Raw genomic sequence first — 19,692 nt, forward strand, 5'->3', positions numbered from 1 at the left:
GTTGTCAATGCTGTCTGAGAGAAGTCCTAGCTGATGTTCTTTGCGACACTGCGCCGCTCCCTCAAGATGAGCTCCACCGTGTCCACCGCGCCCTTCTCCAAGGCCGTGGTGAGCGCTATGAGGAAGCTGTATGTATCCAACACAACTATAATTAATTGGCACAACTAACACTCCAACAGCTATCCAGAGGCCCTCGCAGACCAAAGCTGGGATAACACCGGCCGTAAGCACTCAATCCACTCAAACCACGCGCTCAGCTCTGACTCCCTATACAGTCCTCCTCGAAGCCCCCTTCGACCCTCTGCGCCGACAGATGAACTCCGTCCTCCTAACCGTCGACCTGACCAAAGCAGTCGTGGACGAAGCAATCGAGCGCAACGACTCAGTCATCGTGTCCTACCGTAGTTCCTCCACCAGCGCGTCCTCTGCCACTCCCGCGCCGCGGCCTAACATTGCTCAAGCATAGATCCAATTATCTTCAGAGGCCTCAAGTCGCTCACGCTGGGAGACAGCCAGCAGCAGTCACTGCTCAGGTTGGCTGCCGAGGGTATAAGCGTAGGAGAAAACTCGACCCCAAGTGTGGGAGTGCTGCGTCGAGAGCTGACACTTCGCCAAGGTCTACAGCCCGCATACCGCGATCGATGCTGCGCCGGGCGGCTTGGGCGACTGGCTCGCGGACATCGTGTCTGGCACGCCGACGGAGGTGCCCGAAGAAGCGCCTGAAGAAAACGACGAAGATGCAGACGAAGACTCCCCATCCAACGCACCACCGACTCCTGCCCTGAACGGCGAAGACCCCTTCGTCGCGCCCAAGCGGCCGGTATACATGCTGCAGCACCACCCCTCGCACCACGGCGTCAAGGAGGAAGCCCTGAAACTGTACGTCGCTCCCCAATACACACAACCCTTTTCGGGACAATGACATGCAGTGGCTAACGAATCCTACAGCGCCTCAACAAAGCACACCCGCCAAGCCATCAAGCCCGTGACCGTCGATGGCATCTCCAACGCAGGCATGGGCCGCATCGTGCGCTTCTCCACCCCGGTCCCGCTCGTCGAGATAATCGAGCGCATCGGCCAGGGCCTCGGGAAACCAAAGGGCTTCCCCATCGCCGTGCCCCAGGGCGCCAACGTCGTCGACATCTCGATCCGCTCCGTCGCCATCTGCGCCGGCAGCGGCGGCTCCTTATTCGCGGGCCTGCACGACGTCGATCTGCTGTTCACGGGCGAGCTGTCGCATCATGAGGCGCTGGCGGCGATTGAGCGCGGGCAGTGCGTCATTACGCTGTTTCATAGCAATACCGAGAGGGGATTTTTGCATAGCGTGCTCAAGAGTCAGTTGCTGGAACAGGTGAAGGTTGAGTGGGAGAAGGTGAGGAAGGCGGAGGCGAAGAAGATTAAGGGGATCGGTGGGGTGGAGGAGGAGGAGTGGAAGGAGGCGCTCGAGGATGATTTTGTGAGTGTCGAGGTTAGTGAGGTGGATAGGGATCCTTATGGAATTCTGATCAACAAGGACGAAGTGTGAGTGTCTGAAGAGTGTGAAGACGGGGAGTGGGACGGAGCGATTGATGTTGCTTTGATGCGTCGCTTTTAGAGCTACAATACCCTTCTTGCACAGGTTTGCCTACTGGCCGATTAGAGTATAATATCCATTGTGGTCGCGTCGCTGAACCAGCAGTTCGCAATCTATTACGTGGCAGAACGTGTGCTATTGAAGATCCAAAACTCATGCAACGTCCGACATTCCTAACTCATACCGCATTCACGGCGCTACCTCAACGCCTGTACTTTGATTATGCAGACCGCAGGAGACAGCCAGCCCTCAAACCAACTAACCCCTAAGCGGCCACCCTCGTAGTTCTGGACGTCCCTCCATACCTACCTCCACCAGTACTCCTGATCGCCCCAGGCCTAGCGAGCGTATACTTTGCAAACGCCCTGGCGAGCGCCTTCTTGCAGCTGACCTTCTGGGAGCCGACGAAGCTATCAACCGCAACAGCGATGGCGCGGTCGATGTCCTGCGCGCTGCAGTACTCGGACAGCCGCATCTTAGAGAAAGCCTCGGAGGTCCGCATGATGGCTTCCAAGTGGCGGACCTGGTAAAGGTGTCAGCAGACGTCGATCAGGTTGCCAAAAAAGCAGCACCACTCACAGTGATAGGATACGCCCCCGTGGCTAGCGACTCCCTTCGCATATCCGCAAACAGCCTCGCCACCTTATCCTGATCGATCTGATACAGCTTCGGCCTGCACTTCTCGCGCGCATAGAGGATATACTTCCGCAGCAGCTCCTGCGGGATCTCGCCCTCCTGCTTCTGCTGCTGCTGGCTCTCCCCATCAACCTCCATGCTGCCCTCCCCATTCGCCGCTGCACGAGAGCCCGGTCGCTGGCCCGCCGCCGCATTCGAAACCGGATGCGCCCTCCCATGCGAATTTACGACAAACTTCGCCAGCCGCTCGTCCTCGGCAGGGTCAACCGTATCCCTAACCACACACAGGATGTCGAAGCGCGACAAGATCGGCTCCGTGAGCTCGACGTTCTGGCTAAACGGCACGGTGCTATTATACCTCCCGCCGATCGGATTGGCCGCCGCCACAATCGCGCATCTAGCCTGCAGCGTCGTGACGATGCCGGCCTTGGAGATCGAGATGGTCTGCTGCTCCATGGCCTCGTGGATGCTGGTCCTGTCCTGGTCGTTCATCTTGTCGAACTCGTCGATCAGGCAGACGCCCTTGTCTGCGAGCACCAGCGCGCCGCCTTCGAGCGTCCACTCGCTTGTTAGGGGATCACGGCGCACGCTGGCAGTTAGACCGACGGCGCTGGCGCCCTGGCCGGTTGCGAAGACGGCGCGGTGAGCGGTCTTCTCGATGTATTTGAGGACTTGCGATTTTGCGGTTCCGGGGTCCCCGAGGAGGAGGATGTTGATGTCGCCGCGTATGGCATGCTTGCCTTGGGCTTCTTTGCTGACGCCGCCGAAGAGGCTGAGCGCCACGGCGGTCTTGATGTCCGTGTGGCCGTAGATGCTGGGCGCGATGCTGTTGATAATTTTGTCGACGATGCGGGGGTCTTTGGACAGCGCGCGGATGTCGCGCTCGTCTTGCTCCGTGAGGCGGAAGCCCGCGAGCTGGTCGTGCGATTTTACCACGTAGTTTGCTTCGAGGATGGTTGCGAAGACGGGAAACCCGTTTTTGTTGTTCAGCTGCGCGTCGTAGTTGTTGCGGTATACGCCTGTCACTTCGACTTCTTCGCCTGGCTTCGCGGAGTCAATGAGGTCCCAGAGGAGGATCACTTCCCGGTGACGGGGGAGGCGGCCGGCGGGCACGGTGCCGGGCGCTTCTTGCAGCGTGAGCTTTTGGTAGTTGCGGTAAACGGTCCGCTCAGAGTTGAGGGTGAAGGGGCCCCGCTTTTGGCAGTTTTGGCAGAAGGAGACTTTAACTTCGACGTTGGATTCTTGCGGGAAGGGGCCTAGGACCGCGCCGCATTTGGTGCAGTTGACCATGACGTACTTCAGCTGGGGGAAGACACCGCTGCGGCGCGTTACCACGCCGCTGACACGGACGAGACAGTTTAGGTGGCTTTGACGCAGCTGGCGGAGAGTATACTGGACCGGGAGATCTGTGATACGGACGTGGATCTCGGAGTGAATGCGTTCATAGTCGGGATAGTGGAGCAGTGTAACGTCCATAGCGACCTCATCGAAAATCTTGAGTATCTCTGACGGGGCGTTTGCAAGAAAGTACGCCAGTGTAGCCTTGGACTCCGCGAGATGATCAAAGGAGACCTCTAGGGACTCCGCATTGACCTCACCCAGGGTTCGCACGCGTGTACCGTAAACTGAGACTCCGTGCTCGTCGGTGTATTCTGTGAGGAAAGATTTGAACTCCCGAGCAATCGTCTTGCGTACAGCCGGCTGAGCGACCCAGTCTGTGAGACTGGCCGCTTTGACGTCTTGCAATGCCTCTAGCGTGAGCTCTTCGTCCATGATGTTCGCATCGAGATCCATATCGTCCTCATCTTCGTCATAACGATGCCTCCGACGTCTCGGCTGTCTGGTGAGATCGACCATGTCGTCGTCTTCGTCCGGCATAAACGCGTTCGGCAGGTTGCGCGCTCGGGCGACCTCTCTATCGCGGCGGTTCAAGCGCGCTTCGAGCTGCCGTCTCGTGGCGATGTCCAGCTCCTCGTGGTCGCCCTCGTCGTCAAGCATTGCGCCTCGGTAGAAGTTGTTCTCGCGATCCCTTTCGTCGCGTTCAAAGTTGCCGCCAAAGAGGTCAATGCCGGCTTCGTCTTCGGCCATTTCGTCGGCGTCGTCAATGTCGCCCATGAGCTCGTCGTCGGCGTCAAGAATGTCTTCCACCTCGTCGGCCTCGTCATCGTCATCGTTTTGAGGCAGGAGGGGCGGAGAAGACGCGGGTGCTGTTACTGGTCAACTAATCTGTTTGCTGAGACTCGAGGTGAGTTACTTACGGCTCGAGGGGGGCATTGCCGAAGAAGTAGGCACATCATCATCTGGTTCGCGTGATCGCTTGCGTCTGTTGACGTTCGCTGCACCTCTATTTACGGACGACATGCTGGGTCGTAGTGGTGAGCTGGTAGTTGTGAGCGCGAGTTGGCACGATGTTGTTTATTGAGGGATGTTGTCGGCGAGACAGCCGCTGCGATCAAGGATTGGGGGTGACCTACCTCATTGCTCTTCAGCAGCTGTATTGGAGTTCTTGAGATGGTTCAAGTAGTATGATAGTAGAGTTTGATAGCGTGTCGAAGAGAGTAGAATGAGGAACAGGCCAATATCGGTGGACGTTGGACAGGAGACGAGGCAGCGGGGGGGATTGGCAGAACGCGCGAAGACGAGGACGCGACGCGATTCAATTTCATCCCAATCCGGACTAGCGCTTTGGTACTCCACAGGACGCATCGCGCTCCGTCTCAGCACTCGACATCTGCGAATTCCCTACTCTTCTATTGTATCTTCTGTCCTCTTCACTCTGTACTCCTCAAGCCATGGCTGACGCTGTTTCCCACCCCTTCGCGAATGGCAGCGCTGCGGCGCATCATGCAGCCTCCAGATCCAACAGCATCTCTCAAGCATCCGAGGACTCGCAGACAGCGCAAGAGTAAGAGCTGCTCGAGTCCAAGTCGCATCCCAGGCGCGTTAAGATATCTAATGATACCTATCTCACAGCTTCATAAACAGCCAGCTCCAGCTTGAGGCCGACGCGCGCGAAGCACTTCCATACGTACGCTCGTCCGTCTGTACCTCCAACTGCCACAACCAGCGCTGACGGCTTCCAGCAATTCGACACCTGCACGCGGCCTCTTGGCCCCCTCCGACAGCTTCTGTTCTCCTGTCTCACTTGTAACCCCCCGCCCGCCTCGCCTTCCGATCCCTATACACCTGCGGGCGTGTGCTACTCCTGCTCCATCTCCTGCCACGGCGAGCACACTCTCGTCGAGCTCTTCACCAAGCGCAACTTTGTCTGCGACTGCGGCACCACGCGACTTCCCGCGACCTCACCATGTACATTGCGTGTCAGCGAACAGACGGGTCTCAAGGGCCATGCGCACTCCGAGGAGCCGGCTGAGGGGAACAAGTACAATCACAACTTTCGAAACAGGTTCTGCGGCTGTGGAGAGGAGTATGACGCGCATCAAGAGAGAGGCACGATGTTCCAATGTTTGGGTCTGGGTTCCGTTGAGGACGGCGGGTGCGGCGAGGACTGGTGGCATCCTGAGTGTATTGTCGGTCTGCCTAGGAACTGGTACAAGAAGGGGCAGAAGAATCGCCCGCTACAATCGCCAAAAGAAACTGCGACAGTGGCTCTAAACGGTCATACTGATGTGTATGGCCCCACAAGCAGCTTGACGGAAGAAGAGTCTGCACCGATGTTGAGTGCCACTGAAGCGGAACCGACACAAGACACACTCACGGAAAACCCAGATGTGGAAATCACCGAAGCTGTGGAAGACGATGAGCCTCCGTTGCCGCCAGGCTTCCCTGAGGAAGACGACTTCGACGCTTTCATTTGCTACAAATGCACGGAAGCGTTCCCATGGATCAAGCGATACGCGGGCACAGATGGCTTCCTGCCTCCCGTCTTCTACAAGCCCACGACTGACGCACACACCGATGCCGAGCCCGAGACGAAGCCGTTGGAGCAGGCGGAGAGTGCTGGCAATCTACCTGCACTCGACGTAGCAGTTACAGAACCCCCCTCTAAGAAGCGCAAGGCCGACGAAGACCCGTTCGAAAGCGACGCCACAGTAGCACCGCTCAAGCGACAGAAGAGCTCGGACGAGGAAGCCCTACCCTCCGAAGCCGCAAACAGCGCCTCCAACAGCCTCCAACCCACACACCCCGACGCCCTACCAACCCGCCACTCGACCCTCCCTCCCGCCCCCCAGGGCCCCCTCTCCCTCTTCCTCCAACTCACCTTCCGCTCCTTCCTCTGCCACTGCGCCTCCTGCTTCCCCCTCCTAACGCCGCACCCGCAGCTCCTGGAAGAAGAAGTCCCCTACGAGCCCGCTCTCTCCAGCTCCGGCTCTCCCACCGCCGCAGGCGGCAGTGTAGGCACAGCCTCGCTCCTCGACCGCGGCGAAGCAGCCCTCAGCAACGTCGACCGCGTGCGCGCCATCGAGGGTGTCATGGTCTACAACCATCTCAGAGACAAGGTGAAGGCGTTTCTGCAGCCGTTTGCGGAGAGCGGGCGCGCCGTCGGGGCGGAGGATATCAAGAGTTACTTTGAGGGGCTGAGGGGGGATGCCGAGGGGATTAGGGCGGCGGCTGGGGGGGCGAGTGCGGGGGGGAGTGGGGAGGGTGAAGGTGGTGATGGGAGGAGGGAGGAGAGGGGGTATTAGGGGCGATCTGGCGGTGTTCCAGGGAGAGTGCGGCGGGGCTGGGTTGGGAAGCGGAGTTTGAGGCGTTCAGATATGGTAGCATAGGGCTGTACTGAACATTTTCAGTGATAACAGCTCAATTTTGCGCGGGCCAACCGGTTCCGGCAAGACGACGCTTTGACTTGAACAGGGAAAGCCCCTTCTATTGGGCTTCGGTTTTGCTTTGCCGTGTCGAAGCGTATGGATGAAAATGGTTCACGAGCGATGGGGTGTGTATAGGGGTTTCTAGCTGTCAGACAGCCCCAGCGGGCTTGACTCCAGCATCTTGCCAATCGTCGCTAGGCTGTTTGCAGTGAACCTGGTGCATTGTATAGGGAAACAGTCGCGGCAGTAGATAGACAATCGAAGCTCTCAAGCACCAATACCGACGCAGGAACACGCTGTATCTGGACGCCGGTTCCCTTGTCTCCCCCGGTGGGCCCTGGCAATCGCTAAGTCAATTGTGCTCTGCATCACAGTCGCACGTACCTGAGGCCCCGTTTGCAGTGAGCGGACGGATGACGGATGAGGGCCAGGACCAGCGGAACTGTTCCAACAACTGAACGGGATCGAGTTCTGTGCTTCATGTGACTGAGTGAGTGCCACTGGATAGTCAAGCTAGCTGTTAAAGGTATCCATGATGAAGTTCTAGTTTAGGTGAAGCATGCGTGCAGAGAAGAAGGCTTTGCCTTTCCAGTCGGCGGTTGCGGACACAACTTCCAGGGACCAGATGGGCTATCGTAGCACTATCGGAGATCGCTCCATCGGCGACGGCAGTAGGGCTGCACATGTGGCACTTCCGGTGCTTGATCGAGATGGTGACCTCGAAGGTAGACCCGGCTACCAGGTCGGAGATGGTAAGGCAGAGGGAAAAGTCAGATGATGGGCGGCGCTAATAGGTCTTCGAGGTATCTCAAAAACGGGAGATTCGAATTTCCCATTTGGTGCGACAGCTCCGCAGGGCGAACGGCTCCGACGTTGGACCACGGAAGGGTAAGCACATGAAGGAGTACAGCGTCGGCAAACTCATCCGATGCGTGCTCAACGTCATTGCGATGCTGTGATACCTGTCAATCGATGCACAGTTGTTGAGCGAACGTCTGAAATACCGCTTAAGGTAAGGATGTCGGCTTTAATGATATGTACAAGATAACTGGGGATATAATCGATAGAAGATGAGGAAGCCAAAACGATGAGGTGCCCCAAAGTCCACTTGCATAATCAGCAGGAGCTCGAAGCGGTTCAAGGGGAGTCACCGCAGTCGAGGACTTTGAGCCCACTGTACTGGTAACAAATCCCTTCAAATACAGGTTAAATCCAAAGGATCAATTTGCTGCTCCTCGGCACAAGGAGATTCAACGACGCAGACGGAGAGTTGACAATCACGAGTGGTAAATCATGCCACTAACAACCTGCCGCCGAGAACCAAGAGAGCACAACTGCAGCATCGTCGTACCAGCGAATCAGGATGACAGTTGCTTGCCGTCGGCCGTGAGACTACACCTAGCAAGGCAGTCCCGTGGGCCCCAAATGGCGCCCGTGCCGACCGGAGCCATGCGAGCAAAGGTGTCATTGAGGTCGATGTCCGGGTAGCCGAAGATTGCCTCGAGGTTCTCCATAGGGATCTGGAAGAGACTGTGGAGATGGTTCTGCGTGCCGGCGTCCTCGGCGTTCATAGTAGAAACGAGCTGGGCGTTGTCACATCCTGCACCATGATCTATTAGTCATTGATCCCCCTTCGTAAGATTTAGAGGCCAGTTTAGTATATGAGTTTCTGCTTGCAAATTGGCGTAGTTGTGACTGATTCGGTGAGGGTGCTATGTAGAGAAAACCAGAATGACAACTTAGTTGGTACGGACAGCGAGCTCACACAACGAAATCGAAACGTGAGCGGAACACGCGGCTACGACTCAAACGCACAGGCCCAGGATGGACTACGATAATGCGAGGAAGGAGATCTAAAGCAAAGAGACTTACCGAGATTCTGCATCGAATGGAGGGAGCCGCGCGGGAAGATAGTCATCTGGCCGGGGGTGAGCTCCGCTGTGACGAGCGGCGCGCCGTTCTCTTGCAACATAAAGGTCCTTGTGTGTCCATGAGCGGCGAAGACGAAATTGTCGGCCCGCGGATGATGATGAGCGTGAAGCATAGAGCATGGACCAAGGTTGAGAATCGCCATGCTCATGCCGTAGCCAGTGACGGCAGGAAAGGTGGCAGCGTTTGCGTTGATGACACCTCCAGGCGCGAAGCTGTAATGCTCGTGCTTCGTGAAGTCGTATGTCCAGTCCTTTTGCTTGAGAAGTTGATTGACATCGTTCACAGTAGCAGCGGACCGCAGGTCGGCGACGAGCTTGGGATTGGCTGTCTTGTCAACAGCATAGCTCCTCGGTATGAAGAGAGAGACCACAAGCAAGCCAATTATCGACTTGGCATGAAGGAACATATTGATGGAGCCTATAGTGACAGCGATGTGTAGGAGGTAGATATATGGCGTTTCTGTGAAGGAATTCGGTGCAAGGGAGTGTTATAGTCAATCGACGTAACTGCTCTGAAGGTATCTTAAGAAGAATGGATGCTGGAGTCAACGTAGTTTGAAGAGCGAAAGAGAATGTGAGGAATGCTGTCCCCTTTTATCACTGAGCCGGCAATACTGTTACGGCACGTGCTGGAGGCTGGATAACCTGCTGTTACAGCCAAAATCGGGCTAAGTGAAAGGATGATGACACCAGGGCCCGCTTAGCTCCACGCTTCACCTTCAGCGAGATCAGGTTTGTGCACTCGGGAGCCACAAAATGATAATGATGATGCAGTCTATGAAATACAGTTTGCTGTTCCCTTTGGACTGCTTTCTGAATAGAGTCCGGAAAACGCAATTAACTCAGGAGATATGATCGTACTACCAAAATCTTACTCGGGCGCTGATCGGGTCCCTTGAGAGCTCGTGCAACTACCCGCGAGCCAGGGATTGGGTCCACAATGGGGACCATCAACCACGCGCGGCTGTGGAAAAAGAGTGGACGGTAGACCCTTGTTGCGTTGAATCTTACGGGAGCACCAAACGGATCTTTTGAGCGAGCTCTCCTGGAGAATGATGGCCGCCAGTGTTGGAGGGATGCTATTGGTGACCGAGACCTTCTTCTAGTCCTCAATCTTCCGAGGTCTATCGAATAGTATCCACTGTGAGTAAGAGTGAATGCAAACGCGCGAGCGTCCTATCTACGAGCATAACCATGTAGCAACGGTCGCAGCGTGGGTATCGATCAATCAAAAGAGCGAGAGTCGAGACTGCCGCGTCTCGACTCTTGAGCCTGAAAATTTGGCCAACCGTGTGCCGACAGTTGGAGCGTCTGCTTTCACAACCAGGAGCTGCAAGTTTGCCTGCGCTTATGCCCGGGGAGCTGCATGTTAGAGTTTCTGAGGGGTGCCTGGAAATACGGGGAGCTTGCTCGTAACGGTTCGATTCTCCGCTCACTGGACCAGCAATATCAGCCTCGATCCGTTGATGGTCTCAATCCATGTTGCACAGTCAGTCCGATCCGCCTTACGCCGGGTTGTAGCTCCACTGCGGACCTGGTCAGCGGGTACCCCAAAGAGATAAAATCGCCGAAACTTAGCATCAGGTAGAGCAAAGGCAAGGTAGAGCTGGAGAGATGTGTAGCAGGATCAAGGTTGTTCTGTGCCAGGTTCGGTATAAGTGATGCTACAAGTGAGGAGGCTACAAGTTTAACACCAGAGTGTCCGAGTGTTCGCCGCGGATATGTCGCTGAGAGGGCGTTGTCCGTTACGGTGAGATTAGTCTTGAGCTGTGTGTCTACTGCAAATAGGCGTTTCACCATGGATTTTTCTGCGGGGTTATAGCCGGGGTTATAGCTAAGGTTATGTAGGAAAGCTGTGGACTTTGTCGTGAAGAGCGAGCAAATCACGTGCCGCAATCTTGGGGTTCTTCCATCCAAAGGCGCACCCGTAAACAAATACGGACACCCTTTGGTGGTGAAGGTAAATTGACCAGGTATCTCTTCAAGGTAGGCGTCTTCTTATCTATCACTCAGTTTTGCCAGATCTAGACATATGCTTAATTGGCCACGCACCATATTCATCTATGAGCTGTTCATCTTCGCTGGCAATATCATGTTTATTACTCTGTACGTGCTTTGTAGCTGGCTAGGTAGCTGTCCTGCTGGCGATCGACCCTTCCTTTCTGCAAACATCAGTATCTCGTATGGACGTGAGGTCCAATTCGGCCAAGCAACTCGTGGTCCTACCACACTCTTCCGCTAGTCCCTATATCGTCTCGATTGAATCATAGTTCGCAAAGGATGTCCAAATGCGACGGCGGAGTAGCTCCTCTATCAGCATAGCATATGGACTTAACCAAAGTAGTCCTCAGAGTCTACTCTCCTGTTGTCAGACTGTATTTCCAGAGTAGCATCGTCTCAAAAGTAAAACGCCGGTCTTGGCAATTGTGGAAGTATCTCTACGCTAAGAGCGCCTCAAGAGCACAAGGGAACGGTTGAGGCGTAGCCATAGGGTACGGCACCCTCTGACAGACAGTCCTTTGTGAAGTGTTCCCTGATCTAGATGGCAACGGAGAGTGACACAATGCTTGCCGCATCCGCTACAATACCGCACTATTTCCGCGCATGGAGGGACGTTTTAACATCCAACCAGGAGATCGACACGACATCCTGGATTCGTGCCACCTGTGCGTTTCTTCGCGTGGTCAACAATGCTGAGAGTTGCCAGTTGGAAACTCCAGGGATCGCCGTTGTGGATTCTCCATGGCCACGGAGTGGCAGGTTTGGCTGCTCAGACACGGCCGTTGACGATGAGAATGGACGAGATGTTTGTCGCGAGCGAGGGATGTACTATTGACAACTGGGCTGTGACACTAGCTGCGTTTCATACTCGTTGCGCGGTTTGATAGTAATCGTTAACGGAGGCGGTGCTACCTTGTCCTGCTTCACGACTTTTGGCCCGTTGGCTTCTTTATGGCACAACCACAAGATCTACACTCCCAGTAACCGGGTTTCCGTACAGACTGTCACAGTGAACCTGCCGGTGTACCCCACAAAGACTCACGGCCACCATCCCCAGGCGCATCTGCAGATAACGGCATCACAGACCAATCGCGCCAGCTGTCGGTGTGACACACACGATGCTACGGTAGATGGATACACTTCTTACTAACTAAACAGCTCTTCCCCGAAGTGTTCCCATCTGATTGCAGACTTTCCACTTCGCAGCGCGCCGGTATACTGGCGCGTGATTCAGGATGACGGTCTCTAGCTTCTGCGTGCGTTTCATGAGGTTCCCTTATCGTAGACGGAGATGTAATCTGTAATAACCGTACAATGATACCGGCGCTGGCATGATGGACTACAGATAAAAGTCATCCACAGTTTACTAAATCTAAGAGCTATCTCCGAGCGCAGCTACAACGCATTCCTCATTGCAGTATCAAAACACTCAAGGAATCGAAAGTGTCACATGGCCAGCTACAAGGGGTGAAACGCTTACAACTTGAGCGCGATATTGATTTGAAACTACCCTGAAGCCCTCTGCCGTCTACGTTCACTGCTGCTAAACATATTTCCCCGCTTGCGGCTCAAAACGACATCTTCTACAGAATCGGATAAAAACAAGCTGGAGATTGAGCACCCATCACCTCCTTTCCGAGTCTATTCATACCACCTATGTCAACCTCGAGTCCGCTAAGAGTAGTTCGCAAATCGGACCCAAGAACTCCTCGTCCATACCAACAGCCCTCAGCCGACTGACCCTCAAGCCAAGCGGCAATCCCTCCTCCTTGATGGCTGCCCACATTCGGTCCTTCTTCGCGAAGTTGCATTGATAGTCGTTGATCATGCGATGGACCGGAGCTCTGATATCCAAAACACCCAGCTGGGGATCCTCGCCTAGATCAATCGTGATTTCGTTTTCTGACGATACCGGTGGCAGTTTCACCACCAGGCCCGGACTCGCTGGGAAACTTTCAGTGGCAAGTTCCGGCTGGAGTGAGGAATTGTCGGAGGATGTCACGTGCACGCTCTCTGGTTTCTCGGGCGTGTGCGAGAGAAATTTGACCTTCCAACTTCTCTTCGTTTCGTGTGCGTCTGCTTCCGACTGGGCTGGGCCGATAGTAAGCCGCCCGCTGGCCTGCTCGTACGAGATTGGGGTGCGGCGCTGCTTGTTCTTATCTGGGCTCTGGTGCGCCTCAAGCGAGTCATCACCGATATCCTCGACGATGTCGAACGAGCCGTCTTTGCCGACAACCACAAGAATTTCGAAACTTTCGGGGTTGGGCCCGCCGTTGGGAGCCGTCAGCGCCGCATCGAGCGGGATAATCGAGCCCTCGTGTGCCAAGGCCGGGAATTGATGCAGCGGACGGTAGAGCACGAGCTCTCTGTTGCCGTCGTAGACGGTGCCAGTGAAGATGTCGACGTAACGCTGTCCTGGTGGCAACCAAGCGCTGACTGAAGCCAGCATCGTTGCCGGACTCCTGGGAGACGTGATCGGAGCGACCATCAACTCGGTCCCAAATAAGTACTGGTTTTTGTGCTCATACGCTTCTCCAACTTTCGGATGCTCCCAATACAGCGGTTGAATAATCGGCTCGTCCTCGGTTGCTGACCGTACATTCATCGAGTACAGATAGGGAATCATCCTGTGGCGGAAGCGGAGGAAGTCGCACATGATTACCTCGCACTCCTTCCGGTACAACCACGGCTCCTTGGACGTCCAGTCGCTGTTACCCGAGTGCAGACGCATAATGGGGGAGAACACACCGAACTGCAGCCACCTTGTGAGGAGCTCGTCATCCTTGGATCCGAAGAAATGCCCGCCGATATCATGGCTCCACCAGCCGTAACCGATGTTTGAAGCCGTTGCTGTGAACTCGGGCTGGAAGTCGAGCGAATTCCAGCTTATGACAGAATCTCCAGAGAAGCCGACGGGGTATCGGTGGCTTCCAGGACCACCATACCGAGAGAAGATGATGGGTCGCTTGCCGTCACGCGCGTTGTCCAAGAAATGGAAGTGGTTCAGCAGCCACAGTGGATCAAGGCCTGGTATCCGCGAGAATTCGCCCTGCTGCCAGTCGATCCACCAGAAATCCACTCCATCGTTCTCAAGATCCCGGTGCAGGATGTCGAAGAATGCGTCGAAGAACTTCCTGTTTGTAGGGTCAAATAGGATAGGTTTCTTGTGTGAAGTGTCGTGATCCAACGCCTTCGCCATCTCCTCGTAGATTCTCTCAAACGCATGCACACCATCCGCAGGATGATCGTTCAGCGTAACCTTCAAGTTCCGCTTGTGCATCTCCTCGCAGAATCCCTTGGGGTCTGGAAACAGCCGGTGATCCCACGAATAGCCTGTCCAGCCAGCGCTCGTGACCCTCTCCTCATGGACATAGTGCCAGTCCATGTCCAGCACCGCGACCGAGAACGGAATCTCCGAGCTCTTAAACTTCTCCATAAGCTCGACATACTCATCTGCCTTGTAAGCGTGATACCGACTCCACCAATTCCCCAACGCCCACCTCGGAATCATAGGTTGTGATCCCGAGACCGCATAGAAAATCTTCATCGACTCTTTATAGTCGGTGCCGTACGTGAAAAGATACCCATCGACCCTATCACCAGGTTTCCTGATACCAACCCACCCGTCCTCCTCAAACATCATAGATTTCGAATCATCGATCGCGCTAAAACCATGCCGACTCAGCACCCCTGTCTCCAGCGGAATCCTCCCATCAGCCTCATCCAGCGTCCTGGCCGTCCCGCCCAGGTTGGCGCGGTCGGGGAGCCCGTACCGCCACTGGCTGCCCCACTGCGTGATCTTGCCGTGCACATCTACGAGGAGGCCGCTGGGCGTGAAGCGCTTCTTGTCGTAGGTCAAGTGGAAGCGGCCGGTCACGATTTCAAGCGTGTCGTCGGAATCATACACTTTGAACTCTGGCACGGGAAGTTGCCGGTTTATGGCGAAGGTGGAGGCGCGGTCTTCGAACTGGCCGTCCTCGGCCCATTCATAGCGGATTAGGCCATCTGTGAGAACGGTGAACCGGTAGGTCGAGCCTTTGACGATTGCTTCCGGATTGGCAAGCGGCTTCCTGGGGAAATTGTAGCGGAGGTCGGACATCGTGTTTGACGGACGGGCACAGGTCAAATCACGTCGGAAGATTGCAGCTGGGAGATCTGTGCCTAAATACTTTTCATACACGGCGCCTCATAACGGGCATCGTCACCTCCAGCCCTAGTTCTCCACAATTACTTTCTGTTCCCGACCACAGCTGAGTAAAGGGGAGATCAGCGGAGGTCGACCTTTCATCGCGATGCATTAGCGGTGTGTGTGGTTGGAGGTTTAGCCGGGGGATTTGTGCAGGGATTAAGCATCATAACGTCTGCCCTTTCCAATGGTGTTCCGAGATTGCCATCTTTTGCTGTGATCTCACGGCGGTCAAAAGTCGTGGAACTTTGAGCCGCATATGTCGGTCCGACAGTTCTCGCGTAGTGCCTTATGAGGCTCTCTCGCTCCACCTGCTCCATAGTAACCATGGAAAACACGAGTAATGCTAGAACTGGCTTCAATCGAGAGACTGGCAGTGATGTTCACGTGCCCTGGCGTTGGATAAGCTCTGCTGGATGTACCAGAGCTACATATAAGAATCAAGTTGTGTATACCACCCCAATGCAGAGCCCACACTAGGTCCAACAGGGCATGGTTACTGCGGCGGCAGTTAAGAAGTATCAGATCGTTGCAAGAGTATGAAACACCAGATCCCGTCCCCCAAAACGTGGAGTTGGAAATGCCTCACTGCCCTGCTGTGCCGCTCTTTGTCGGCCAAGGCCCATCCATCTACCAAGCCCTAAATGGACACCGCTCTACATTACCAGAAAGAGCTTCCAAAACGATGTATACCATCCTCAATCCCACACCTCTCACACGCTACCGCTATACCCACCCAACCCCCTCCCCCTCCTCCACCGCTTATACGCCTTCCTCCCTTCATCCGCCCAAAAAACACAACTCGCAACCGCACACAAATAGACCAGATCCAGCGCCCCCAGCGCCTCGGTCTGAAAGATCCTCTGCAGCACAGGCAAATACACCACCGCCATCTGCCCGACCAAACTCCCCGCAACCGCAAAATTAAACATACGGTTCTCAAAGAGCCCGATCTCACCTCGCAATACCGATTTCGCCTCGCTGCGGCACGTCAGCGCGTTGAACATGTCGAACAGCACGAAGCAGGTGAATGTCATGGTTGTGTCGCGGGCAGTCACTTGGCCGTCGATCGACATCTCGCGGATGTAGGTCATGAGCGTGCCGAGCATGATGATTGTTGCGGATTGCAGGACGCGTTGGAGCAGGGGCCGCGTCAAGACGCGCGCGGTTTTGGAGCGGGGCGGGCGCGTCATTACGGCTGGGTCGACGGGCTCGACGCCAAGGGATTGGGCGGGCGGGCCGTCCATTAGGATGTCTGTGGTTTTGTTAGCTGGGGCAGGAGGCGCGGGGTTGGGGTTGAGATTGGGGTCGACGTACTGATCCAGAGGATCTGCATAGCGTTGAGCGGGTTCGGGAAACCGAGGAAGGTGCTGAGGAGGACGAGACTGAGCGCGGCGGCGCTGGTGCTGAGCTGGAAGGTGAGGAAGTTCTGGATGTTGTAGAAGATGCCCTTGCCCTCTTCGATGGCGCTGAGGATGGTTGAGAAGTCGTCGTCCGTTAGTATCATGTCGGCTGCTTCTTTCGCGACGTCCGTGCCGAGCTTGCCCATCGAGATGCCAATGTCGGCTTTCTTGAGGGCAGGCGCGTCATTTACGCCGTCGCCGGTCATGGCGACGACATCGCCGCGGGACTGCAGTGCTCGGACGATCTTGAGCTTGTGTTCGGGGCTTGTGCGAGCAAAGATGGAGGTGGTGGCTATCGCTTGTGAGAGCTGTTCTTCGGACATCCGATCGAGCTCATCGCCGCGCAGCACCGCAGAGCCGATGGCGGAGTTCATGTTGATCGGCATGCCGAGCTTCCTGCCTATCGCAACGGCGGTAGTCTCAGCGTCTCCGGTGATCATGATGACCTTTACACCACCAGCCATCAGCCTGCGAATAGACCGGTCAACACCCTTTCGGGGTGGATCGTTCATGCCAACCAGACCTGCAAAAGCTAGGCCATGATAAGGGTCCTCTTCTTTTGGCGGTAACGTGCCGCTTCGGTCTAGAGGCGTAGATGTACCACTTCTAGAACCGAGCTGGGCACTGAGCTGGGAACCTACGCTACCGTGCTTCCGGGTACTTCCGCTGGCAAATCCTAGCACTCGCAGGCCGTCTTGGGCCATTAAATCTGCCGCCTTGATAGCTTCTTGTCTTCTGTTCTGATCTAGCACGACTTCTCGGCCCTGAGCGGTGATGTAGGTGTCACACCGTTCGAGGACCTTCTCGAGAGCACCTTTGATATAGGCGACGTCGCTGACGCTGCTAGAGTCGGCTGCCGGGTTGCCCTGGACCACGACTCCCATCCACTTGCGCTCCGAGCTGAAAGGAGTCTCATTGCGCCGGCTGCCAATCCGCTCTCGAACATCATCTTCGCCAAAGGAATCGAGCAAGTCGAGCAGAGCGACGTCCGTGGGCTGTCCGACCCATCGACTCTTGAGGTTGGAGGCATCATCGCCCATCGTAGATGATAAGACTGCTGCTGAAGCGGCTGTGGAGGGACTATTTGAATCAGGATGGAGTAGGCGTCCGTTGTTGACAATATTCCCAATCCTCAAGATGGTGCGAGTCGCAGGGTCGAGCGCATATGACCTTTCCTTCTTCGACACATCGATGGGTGCAACTTCGTCGAAATGCCACAACTTGGTAACGGTCATGTGATTCGTGGTCAAAGTGCCTGCGCCAGAGTCAAGGAGCGTTAAAAAGAAATGAGGCGTTTGAGAGCGGTCCCTCACAGAGGGTAAGGGAATAGCATACCTGTCTTGTCACTGCATACAACATTGACTGAGCCAAGCGTTTCGACGCTCGGGAGCCGTCTGACAATGGCATTCCGCTTGGACATCCGAAGCACCCCGAGTGCCAATGTGACGGTAACGATAATCGGTAGACCTTCCGGTATGGCAGCCACTGCTAGTGACACGCCGATCTGGAACAACTCCAGGAATTGCCAGCCTCGCCACATGCCCACTAGCATGATGAAGGCGATGACTGCGAATGACATGTAACTTAACTCTTTCCCTAGGCGATCCATTGATAACTGTAGTGGTGTCCGAGGGCTTTCTATCTCTTGTAGGGAAGTCGAGATTGCTCCAAACTCCGTGTCTGGGCCTGTTCCTATCACAAGGCCTTGACCGTACCCCGACCGCACCAGCGTGCCCATGAAGGCGATGTTGGTCTGGTCATTTAGTCGTATATCTGCGCCAACAGCTCCGGTGGCTGGGGAAGCGTACAAAGGAGATGGAGCATAAGGTGTTGCTATGCCACGAGAGCTGCCAGCGGATCCGATGGCGTCGGGGAACTTCGCGACAGGCTCGTTCTCTCCGGTAAGATTCGACTCATCGATTGTGAGGTCAGCGGCGTGCGTGATGCGGATGTCGGCCGGAATGCGATCGCCTGTGTGGAAGAGTACCAAATCGCCAGGAACAAGCTGCGAGGCTGGTATGGTCTTCGATGCCCGCTCCGCAGCCTCAAGGTCGGCGGCCGTGTCCCCTAGATTCTGCATCTCTATGCCGGGGTCATCTTCTCGATTGGCCCTAGACCGCTTCCTTCGCGACGCCGGCTCACTACTACCGCGTATGACATGCGCCGAATGAGGTACCAGCTGGTTCAATGCCTCGAGCGACTTCTCGGATCGGTACTCTTGGACAAAGCCTACGGTGACCACGATTGTCACCGCTGCCGTAATGCTGATGGCGTCTTCCAGATTGCCCATGAGGAAGGATACCGCCGCCGAACCAAGGAGTAGCAGTATGAGTGTTTCTTTGAACTGCTTGAGGAACCGCAGCCATAGCGGTTCCGGTTCCTCGTGCGGTAGTTCGTTGGGTCCATAGTCGTGTAGCCGCACCGACACTTCTGTCTGAGGCAGGCCGATGGTGAGGGAGGTGGTCAATCGTTCGGCCGTGGCTTCGGGAGATAGGACGGAGAAAGCAGAGGTTATCGACTGCAGAGTCAGGATTGGGTCAGCCTGAGAAGCGTACCAGGGGAGCATTGTTGCCAGGCTGCGGAACTTTTCTCCTTACCGATGCAGCTTTCCGGGTCGCTGCTCTTCTGGAGGATGATCTCGAGCTCGGCGCCGATGGCGCGAGTGGAGTGCTGGGTCGCAGATGCCCATTTGGCGCATTGTAGAGTGGGAGGGCAGGCGTTGATGCTCTGGACATCTTTTAATGGCCATGTGGCTGAAGGAGGTGCGACGGCCAAGTTTGGATAGGGGAATGGCAATCTACTTAGCGCATCGATGCTTCTAAACACAGCTACATGCGGAATGGTCGTAGTTCATGCTTAACAAAGAGCGCTGTGAGATAGTTGCTTTCATCAGAAGCTGACGCTTTCCCCCAGATTCGCAAGCGCACCGGGGCTTTGGGAGGTCGATCATTGGCCGTCCACGCGCATCATCTCGGGGGGTTGGTGGTACAGGAAGTGTATGTGACGACAACTATCTACACAGCTGCGAGCCGAAGGGGATGAGTTTCGTCGCCAGAGATCACCGAACATATACGCACTGTTCTCTGCTAGGAGACTCCAATTAAAATACAAGCTCTCGTACCTAGGCACTAACGTTAGGGGCTTTGAAGAAGGCATGTCTTGGCGGACCCGAAGCTCGCGGAGACTGCTGACG

General features: G+C 55.6%; 6 protein-coding genes across 6 annotated transcripts; 2 read left to right on the plus strand and 4 right to left on the minus strand.

The window, feature by feature from the left end:
* Positions 1 to 66: 66 nt before the first annotated feature.
* Positions 67 to 1,525, plus strand: W97_03048 (uncharacterized protein; the record flags this gene model as incomplete). Its single annotated transcript, XM_007780947.1, has 6 exons — positions 67 to 128; positions 180 to 223; positions 276 to 401; positions 467 to 555; positions 617 to 879; positions 949 to 1,525. 6 exons carry the CDS (start codon positions 67 to 69, stop codon positions 1,523 to 1,525), a joined length of 1,161 nt encoding a protein of 386 aa, XP_007779137.1.
* A 313-nt stretch (positions 1,526 to 1,838) lies between these two features.
* W97_03049 (minichromosome maintenance protein 2) lies at positions 1,839 to 4,570 on the minus strand (the record flags this gene model as incomplete). Its single annotated transcript, XM_007780948.1, has 3 exons — positions 1,839 to 2,096; positions 2,153 to 4,416; positions 4,468 to 4,570. 3 exons carry the CDS (start codon positions 4,568 to 4,570, stop codon positions 1,839 to 1,841), a joined length of 2,625 nt encoding a protein of 874 aa, XP_007779138.1.
* A 431-nt stretch (positions 4,571 to 5,001) lies between these two features.
* W97_03050 (uncharacterized protein) lies at positions 5,002 to 6,855 on the plus strand (the record flags this gene model as incomplete). Its single annotated transcript, XM_007780949.1, has 3 exons — positions 5,002 to 5,114; positions 5,183 to 5,237; positions 5,293 to 6,855. 3 exons carry the CDS (start codon positions 5,002 to 5,004, stop codon positions 6,853 to 6,855), a joined length of 1,731 nt encoding a protein of 576 aa, XP_007779139.1.
* A 1,481-nt stretch (positions 6,856 to 8,336) lies between these two features.
* On the minus strand, positions 8,337 to 9,316 carry W97_03051 (uncharacterized protein; the record flags this gene model as incomplete). Its single annotated transcript, XM_007780950.1, has 2 exons — positions 8,337 to 8,578; positions 8,851 to 9,316. 2 exons carry the CDS (start codon positions 9,314 to 9,316, stop codon positions 8,337 to 8,339), a joined length of 708 nt encoding a protein of 235 aa, XP_007779140.1.
* A 3,248-nt stretch (positions 9,317 to 12,564) lies between these two features.
* Positions 12,565 to 15,009, minus strand: W97_03052 (uncharacterized protein; the record flags this gene model as incomplete). Its single annotated transcript, XM_007780951.1, has 1 exon — positions 12,565 to 15,009. The coding sequence occupies one exon, from the start codon at positions 15,007 to 15,009 to the stop codon at positions 12,565 to 12,567; it is 2,445 nt and encodes an 814-aa protein (XP_007779141.1).
* Positions 15,010 to 15,809: 800 nt separating this feature from the next.
* On the minus strand, positions 15,810 to 19,065 carry W97_03053 (Ca2+-transporting ATPase; the record flags this gene model as incomplete). The annotated part of the gene is made up of 3 exons (XM_007780952.1): positions 15,810 to 16,351; positions 16,414 to 17,754; positions 17,835 to 19,065. 3 exons carry the CDS (start codon positions 19,063 to 19,065, stop codon positions 15,810 to 15,812), a joined length of 3,114 nt encoding a protein of 1,037 aa, XP_007779142.1.
* Between the last annotated feature and the right edge of the window lie 627 nt (positions 19,066 to 19,692).

This window comes from Coniosporium apollinis (assembly GCF_000281105.1).
Source record: "Coniosporium apollinis CBS 100218 chromosome Unknown supercont1.12, whole genome shotgun sequence".
NCBI lineage: Eukaryota > Fungi > Ascomycota > Dothideomycetes > Coniosporium > Coniosporium apollinis.